This window comes from Galeopterus variegatus, unplaced genomic scaffold (genome assembly GCF_000696425.1).
Source record: "Galeopterus variegatus unplaced genomic scaffold, G_variegatus-3.0.2 Scaffold973, whole genome shotgun sequence".
Lineage (NCBI taxonomy): Eukaryota > Metazoa > Chordata > Mammalia > Dermoptera > Cynocephalidae > Galeopterus > Galeopterus variegatus.
The window spans coordinates 401,198-409,791 of NW_007727084.1; the positions used below are offsets into that span (position 1 = coordinate 401,198).

The 8,594-nt window shown below is 56.0% G+C and overlaps 1 protein-coding gene across 1 annotated transcript in view; it reads right to left on the reverse strand.

The window, feature by feature from the left end:
* Positions 1-8,594, reverse strand: part of RYR1 (ryanodine receptor 1 (skeletal)) — a 123,255-nt gene that overhangs the window by 107,888 nt on the left and 6,773 nt on the right. Inside the window, exons 3-13 of the mRNA XM_008573955.1 lie at positions 7,346-7,450; positions 6,252-6,326; positions 6,086-6,164; positions 5,609-5,721; positions 5,179-5,272; positions 3,853-3,946; positions 3,624-3,695; positions 3,043-3,202; positions 2,741-2,905; positions 871-992; positions 198-393 (exon numbers count right to left, since the gene is read on the reverse strand). Of these exons, the coding sequence (XP_008572177.1) occupies positions 198-393; positions 871-992; positions 2,741-2,905; positions 3,043-3,202; positions 3,624-3,695; positions 3,853-3,946; positions 5,179-5,272; positions 5,609-5,721; positions 6,086-6,164; positions 6,252-6,326; positions 7,346-7,450 (1,275 nt within the window). The remainder of the gene's footprint in view (positions 1-197; positions 394-870; positions 993-2,740; positions 2,906-3,042; positions 3,203-3,623; positions 3,696-3,852; positions 3,947-5,178; positions 5,273-5,608; positions 5,722-6,085; positions 6,165-6,251; positions 6,327-7,345; positions 7,451-8,594) is intronic.

Below are 8,594 nucleotides of genomic sequence, written 5' to 3' on the forward strand. Positions count from 1 at the left end.
CGGCCATACGCCCCGCCCCTCGAGGCCCCGCCCCCTCCCGTTTGCAAAGGCCCGCGTCCCTCTGCTCTTCACCTGCCCGGCGCCCTTTCAGACCCCTACTTCCCCAGGTCCCTCAGGCCCCGCCCCTCCCAGGCCCCGCCCCTCCAGGTCCCGCCTCCTGCGCTCACAGATCCCGCCGCTCCCTCTACCCGCCTCACCTCCTCCTGGAAGAGGCTCTGGCGGTTGCGCAGGCTGCGCAACTTGCTCTGCTTCTCCTCGTGCTGCAGCTCCTCGGAGGGCGGCTCGAAGTAGCCGATGAGGTCCTGCAGGCTCAGGACGACGCCCTCGATGGGCAGGGCCGGGCCAGCCGGCGGCCCCGAGCCCCGTGGCTTCCCGCTGAAGCTGTCCAAGCCCCTGCGGGGATCGCGCCGAGGTCAGTCTGGCTTGGGACTGAGACTCGCCCGGGCATAGGCACAAGGGGTCCTGGAAGCAGGAGTCAGGGCCAAGGACGTGCAGGGTCAAGGGTCTAGGTGACAGGGGTGTGAAAGTTAGGTGGTGATCAGGATGTGACCGAGGTCAGTCTGGCTTGGGACTGAGACTCGCCCGGGCATAGGCACAAGGGGTCCTGGAAGTAGGAGTCAGGGCCAAGGACGTGCAGGGTCAAGGGTCTAGGTGACAGGGGTGTGAAAGTTAGGTGGTGATCAGGATGTGCGGTCAAAGGTCATGATTGCTGAGGCCAGACTAGGGTCAAGTGTATAGAGACCAGGAGTTTAGAGGTTGGGGGTCGTGTGTATGTTAGGGGTGTGAATGTTAGAGGTAGAGATTAAAGGGTCAGGAGCATGAATGTCAGGAGCACCGGGGTCACTCCGGGCAGGTGGGCTGGCAGCTTACTTGATGAACTGGTTGTACAGGGCAGCAGTGCTGTGGATCATGCGGGCAGCCTGGGATTCCTCCTGCTGGCAGCGGGTCAGCGACAGCGCATCATCCATGTGGCCTTCCTGGTGCAGCATGGCCTGGGAAAGTAGGAGGACAATGAGGTCAGGAGGGGGCCCAGCCACCTACGGCCATGTCCCCCCAACTTCTGCTCAGACTTTAGTCCTGCAGCTTCCCCCCCCACAGAATCTCTCCGCCAATACCCTCCCCATCTTTCTATCCCTCTTCGTCTGTCTCTGGGTCTCTCATTCTCTCTCCTCTGTCTCTGTCTGTCTCTCACCTCTCTCCCACACATTGTCTCTTTCTCCCTGCCTCTCCCTCTCTGTCCCTGTCTATATCTCCCTCTCTCTCTGCCTCTCTCTCTTTTCCTTTCTCTCTCTCTGATTCTCTCTTGTCTGTCTTTGTCTCTTTTCTCTGTCTCTCCATCTTGCCTGTCTCCAGGCCAGATCCTCTCTGCCTCTATCTACTACTGACTTAACATCCCCCCTAGAAAGCTCTAACGGCATCCCGAGCTTAACTTGTCCCGGACAGAATGCCTGACCACCTTTCAGCGAGGCGAGACCCTCACAGCTGCCATCTTTGCCCTGAGCTGACCGTCTCAGGACCTCTTCCAGTCCTGCGGCTGTAAATACCACCCACCTGCTGACGACTCCCACATGTCCCACCTGGCCCAGGCCCCAGCTCTACATCCTCGGCTCATGTATCCAACTACAGGCCTCATTTTGTGCAAACGGTTGCCTCACCAGGCTTGCCACTCATTCACTCAGCAAGTCTTTATTGAGTTGCGCTGTTCTAGGTACTGGGGGTAAAACCTAAGATCCCTCCTTCTGAGCTGACACTTGACTGTCCCCAACTCAGTTAATAGCGCTCTCTTCCTTCTAGTTGCTCAGGGCAAAATTCATGGCATCATCCTCAACCCCTCCCCATCTCTCACTCCATGTCCAATCTGTTGGCAAATCCTGTTGTCTCTACCCTCAAAATACAACCAGAATCTATGACTTTTCCCACTCGACAGTCCCCACCCTCGTCCTGTCCACTGTCATCTCCTATCTGTTTCCCCTGCTTCCTGGTTTCCCTACTCCAGCTCTACTCTTCCCCACAGTCTGTTCCCATGAGCAGCCAAGGAACCTTGTGACCCTCAGTCAGTTCACCTCCCTGCCCTGCTCAAAACTCTCTTGTGGATTCATCTCACTCAGGATAAAACCTGGAACCTTCCCCATAGCCCACAAGGTCCCACACAATTTGTTCCCTTCTGCTCTCTGTCCTCACTTCCCACTACTCGCCCCTTGCTCAATCTGCTCCAGCCACGCGGGGTCTTGTTTCTGTTATCGCAAACAATCATGTTCATTCCAACCTCAGGGCCTTTGCACATGCTGTTTCCTGTCAAAAGTAACTTTCCCACTCCTCAGTTGTAAAACTATGTACTTCATTAAAGGCAGTTTATTCACTATTTCTGAGCACTGGGAAGGAAGGGAACAGGTGTGTATAGCTCATTCATTTTTTACACACATATCCAGAACAACTCGGGTACTCAGTAATTGTTTGTTGACCGTTATTCTCAGCCTGCCATTACCTGTCTTTTTTCTCTCTCTGTCTCTGTCTCTATCTTTCTATGTCTCTTTGTCTCTGCCTTTCCCTCTCTATATTTTTCTTTCTTTGTCTCTCTCTTTCTTTTTCTTTCTTTTTTCTCATTTCAGTCACAGTTTTTCCCTCAGTCTCTGTCTTTTTCTCTCCCAGCCTCAAACCTCCAAAGGCTCAACCATGGCCACCCCCAAGCCCCTTCCTGCCCCTACCTGCACTCCCACCCCTTCCCCTGCCAGGCACTCACCTTCTTCTTAAGCACGCCAAGCCGCAGGGCCTTGGGGTCTGGGGCAGCATAGGTGAGCCACAGGCCTGAGGCCACATGCTGGACAAAGCATAGTGACTCCCCATACTTGATCTCAGGGGGGCCCATGCCCTCTACGTCCCGCTTGGGGGCCACATCCAGCTTCTCCTACAGAGGCAGGGGACAGAAGTCAGCCTCCCCTGCCTGTGCATTTAATGAGGGAGCTCCGTTGACAGACTGCAGAGTGTGGGCTGGGGCAGGATTTGGGGTTCCAGGTGAGGGAGGGTGCCCTAAATGCCACTGACCTTGGAGATGCGGAAGCAGAAGGAGGTAGCCTTCGTGTGGGCCTTGCTGGCATCAACCACCACGAGACCCTGGTCCTCGGTGAGCGCCAGGTACCGCCCGGTGGTGACATGCCGGATTCGAAGCGGCTGGCCCCAGCGCAGGTGGCTCCCACTCCAGCTGCAAGGGGAAGTGCAAGGGGGGTCAGAGGACCCTCTCAGTCCTCCATGGACACCACAGTCTTGGTCTCTTCAAGCCCCCAGCCCTCTTCCAGGGCTCAAAAAACCTTCCTCAGGAACCCCAATCCTCTCTTGGGTCCTCACAGCTTCCCCAGGGCTCCCCAGATGTCTCCAGTGCCCCCAGTTTTTTCAGACCCCTACAATCTCCAATTTTCACTCAGGACCCCCTGATCTCACCCTCAGGAACCTCCATCACCATCCTCCATCAAGACCTCTTTTTCCTCCAGGAACCCAGGGTCCTTGAGGACCTACATGTCTTTTTTGGGCTCCCCAGAGTTTTCCTCAAAACCCTCCAGTCTCTTCCTCAGCTCTAAGTTGCTTTCTCCCCCCCCCCCCCCTTTCCCCCAGCCTATCCCCCCCCCCTTATTCTCAGGGGCTCCAGCCCCCAGAGGGAGCGGGCGTGAGTGCACACAGCTCCCCCCTCGTAGTAGACAAGTCTGGGAACACAGGAGAGAGGGAGGTCAGGGGTTTAGGCTCCAGGCCCCCAGCCTCTGGTCCCTACCCCAACCCCTTTCATAGGGTCCCAGCTTCCCAGCCAACCTTTGTCCCCCACTCCCACCCCAGACCCCAGGCCCTCTTGTCCCCAGCCCAGACCTGCGCTGGTCCTCACTGTCAGCAGGGGAAATGGTCAGACACTCATCCATGTGTCCATGAAAGAGGCGGAGGACATGGCCCCCTGTCACATAGCCTGGAGGGGAGCAAGGGAAGGTAGTCACTGTGAGGCTGGAGCCCCGGGAAGTTCCAGGAGTCAAGGTGGAGTCCAAGGGTCCTGATTTTCCCCTGTGGGAGGCTGAGGGCTGGATTTGGGGGCTCTCAGCTAGAGGTCTGAGTTTCAGGGTATAAAGTAGTAGGCTGAGATTTGGGCCAAGTTTGAAGCCTAAAGTGGGGAAATGAGATTTGAGGTCTGAAGTCACGGACCTAAATTTTGGGGTCTTGGTGTGCAGGGCTGACGTTGAGGGGTTTGTGGGTCTGTGGTTTAAGGTTCTTAGTTTGGAATTTTGAGGTTGAGGTCAGAGTATGTGGTCAGAGGTTTAGATTTAATGTTCACTGGTACTGAGGTCTGAGTTCTAGGGCTTTGGTCTTGGGGTCTGGGTTTGGAGGTGTGATGGATGTATCTAAAGTTGAGTTCTGGAGTTAGGGCCTAAATTTTCGGTATTGATTTTGGAGGCCTGAGGCTGGAATCTGGGGTTTGGTGTCTGAGATTATAATCTATTCTTTGGAAGTCTGGGCTTTGTGGTATGAGCCTGGAGAGATCTAAGTGTTGTTGTTAGAAGTTGATGGATCTGAGTTTCCGGGTCCAAGCTTCATGATCTGTGATTTGAGTCTCAGTTTGGATCTGGTTTAGGATTCTGAAGTTTTGGGTATGAGAGTTGGGGTCAAAGTTTTGGGGCCATGCTTTGGAGTGTTAGGATAGAGATCTGAATTCAGGAGTGTGATTTGGGGAGTTTCGTTTTTTGAGATTTGAAGTTAAAATTTGGAAGTCTGAGGTTGGTGGGCTGAAGTTTGGAATCTGAGTTAGGGGTCTGGGTTGGGGATCTGAGATTTGAATTTGGGCATCTGGGTTTGAGGGGCTGAAGTCACAGTCTGAGGGTTGGGTTCTGAGGAATAAGCTCCAAATTTGATGTTCAAAGCCTTAGATCTGAATTTCAGCATCTAACCTCTATTACCTGAGTTTGGCATGTGAACTTTGGGAACTATACTTTGGGGTCTGAGTTTGGGAGTCTGATACTGAGTTTTGGGTTTGGGAATCTGAGCTCTAGGGCTCCAGATTTGGACTCAGTTGGAGATCTAAATGTAAGGGCCATATTTTGGAGATCCAGGTTTGGAGTATCCAAGGGTCAGTTTGGGCATGTCTGGGGGCAACACTGAGGGTCTGTTTTGGGGGTTTCAGCTTAGGGGCTGGTGGTCTGGGGTCCTCACCCTCTTCACAGCCAGAGCAGATGGGGTTCATGTTCCATAGGGTCTGCATGAAGGAGGCGTCAACCTGGAGCTCCCCACTGGCCGTCGACAGGTGCTGGGGGCAACCAGGTTGTGGTGGTCAGAGATTATTAGTAGGTGTGGGCAAGAGTCCCAGATTCAGAGGTCAGAAATCAGGGGAGCATGCCAGGAAACGGGCAGAGTTGGGACAGAAAATTAGAGGTCATAGATCAGGAAACCAAGATCAAGTCAGAAAATAAGGGGTCAGAAATCAGAAAATTGGATGTCAGAGGTCAGGAAACTGGAAATTGGGAGTCAGGATGCTAGGAGCTGGAGACCAGGCAGGCAAACCACTGATGAGGAGTTGGGACCAATCCCATGTGCCCCAAGCCCTGGGAGCAGTAGGAGCTGCAATGGCAGTGGGATGGCTCACCAGATACCGCTCAGAGGAGACACTGACAAGGATAAGGTCGTCCCCCACGCGGACCTTTTCTCCTTCGGACCTCTGCTTGGAGGCTGGGTGCATCGTCCACCAACAGGCCTCTCCTATGGGTGGGGGTGGGATAGTAGGTGGCTGTCAGGATGATGGCCTCCCAGAACGCTCTTCTCCAGTGCTTTCCCAGATGCTGAGCCTTCCAGGACCTTGGTCCACAATTCTCCCATGGCTGTCACCAACTCTCTGCCTAACACTTCCCCATTCCTGCCCAAGACTATGCCTAGAATTCTCTAGTGTGCCTAAATGTCCCTGTCTAGAATGTGTCCAACCACACCCCCAGATTCTCTACCCAGTGCCCCCACTCCTGCCCCCAGAGCCATCTCATGCCTGCCTCTGGAGCTCTGCAGATCTCCTGCCTCCTGACTCCCTGCCTGTGGAGTCCCCAGTATCCCCTGCCCGCTCCAGCCCCTGTACCTGTCGCATCCTCCTGCAGTCCCACGTCAAAGGCCAGCTTGTCAGTCATGGAGCGGGAGGTGGTGAGGCAGCTCAGATACTAGGGTTGTACAGGGGGGTCACTCAGTCTCCTCTGGCAGGCACTGCATGCCCTGCTCCCTGCCCACCCCCCCGCCGATGCACTCACCATGCGGCTGTGTGCATGCCGCAGTAGGATGGCATGGCCATACAGGAGCGTCCTGTGTCCCCCGCCTTGGGACGACTGCAAGGGGAGAGGGGGAACAGAATAAACACAGACTCCCAGACTCTTGAAATCCCCAAGACATCTGGCCTATTCACAGGTGGTAATATGCTCTCCATAAAATACCATGCTGGAAGCCTCAGCTCAGACCCTCAACAGATTCTCTGCCTCAGTCTCCCCATCCATGGAAGCAGGGGTGTGTCTCTGAGAAACCTGTGGATGGGGTATTCTATATTCCACGAAGTCCACTCTGTCCTCCTGCCTCCTTCACCTGGTTGACCAGGCCCCAAAGTTGCTCAGGGAGGATGAACCCATCTTCCAGGAGCATGGGGACACTCAGGGAAGCTGCAGTATCAAATGTTCCAAGGACCTCGGCCCCCTGTGCCCTAGCCTGTCAGAACACAGCTGAGCTGCAGCTGGTGTGCACCATCACAGTTCTAGCAATTGTTAAATATGTGAGCATCACCTGTCGTGATGAGGTGGCCACCCTGTGCTGCCACAGGTGGAGGTACACTGATTGCTCGATGGCATCATGCCTCCATCACAGCTGTCACATGCCCATGCTGTGAGGGGACCATCTTATGGGGCCATGTGATCACATGGCAGACCCACTCCTGGACCAGAGGGGACCCACACTTGGGATATGGGGAAGTGAGGGTAAGGGTCCCATGCGGAGAGGAATCAGGGTTGGGAGAAGGATGGGAAACAGGAGAAGGAGCAGGCGGGGAGCTGGGGCTCAGAAGCCCCCGCCTCCTTTCTTCCCGCCTGCCTGGCCTGTTCTGGGCTCCACAGCCCCTGACAACTGGGGTGGGAGAGAACTTCCCAGCCCCTGTGTGCAGGATGTGGGCCCGAGAAGCAGGCCTGGGGTCAGGAAGGGTGGAAAGGACACATGACACCCAAGGCTAGACCTACCCACTTATCCAAATTGAGGGCCTGTGGGGGGCGGGGCAGAGAGAGGAAGAAGAGCAGATGGTAAATGACCCCCAGGTCCTCTCACCCCTCCCTGTCCCCATGCCCTGCCCCCAGGGTGGGAGCCTCACCTCCACGCCAGCCTCCACAGTGTTGGCTAGCATCTCCTGCAGGGCTCGGACTGACAGGGACTGCTCCAGGGTGAAGCAACAGATGGCCAGATCGGGGGGCACATTCTGGGGTGGGTGTGGAGACGTGAGTGAGCATCATTCCCTGGCATGCCCCCTCCCCTAGTCTGAATGCCCACACTCCTGAGACTCACAGACCCCACTCCAACCCCACAAGAAGCCCCTGCCCTCTGCCGCCCCCATCAGAATATCACAGAACACACTTCTATGCCTCCTCCCTGAAACACCTAAACCCCATGCAAACTCTGTAGAAGCTTCCACACTACCCTCTACTCGAATACCCCACATCCCACCTAATCTCATAGGAAGCTTCAGTTCCGCGCCTCCTCCATCCACACTACCCTCTACTCGAATACCCCACATCCCACCTAATCTCATAGGAAGCTTCAGTTCTGCGCCTCCTCCATCGGACGCACTGAACCTGCTCCAACTACAGGAAACTTGCCCTGCAGACAACCCCCAACCTCTCCAGTCCCAAAGGAAGCCCCACATCCTGCCTTCACCATCAATAGCCCCAGGTTCTGCCTTTTCCCTCAAACACCTATGGACAACACTTCACAGTCACACGAGGTTCCAACCTTATATCCCCCTCCTCAGTCTCCCACCCCAGTCACCTCTGACTCCCAGACACTCTTCCCCTTCGCCTCGAGCTCTATGCCCCTCTCAGATACCTGCTCACTCAGACCCTCAGATTCCACATCCCCTCCCTCCTTCAGCTCCCAGTCCCTTCCCTGTCAGCCCCTGCCCCATCCCCCCAGGTCTCCTCCTCTCTCCGTCCCAGAGTCCACCTCATCCTCAGACACCAGGCCCCTTCCACCTCTCAGCCTCCAACTTCCCCCCACCCCCCAGACATCTCACTGCCAGTGTCCCCCTGCCCTTCAAGCCCTTTAGCCTGGGACCCAAGGCCCCCTGCCCCTCAAATCCCTACCCCATCTAATCCCTGCCCTCTCAGACCTGTCCCCCCTCAGCCCCCTGCACCCTCTCAGCCCCCTGCCTATTCAGACAGCTGCCCTCTCAACCCCCAGCTCCCTTCATCCTCCTGCCCCTTCAGGCCCCTGCCCCTCATCCTCCTGCCCCTTCAGGCCCCTGCCCCTCAGATCTCTGCCCCCTCAGACCCCTGCCGCCTCAGATCTCTGCCCTCTCAGACCCCTGCCCCCTCAGGCCCTGCACCCTCAGGCCCCTGCCCCCTCAG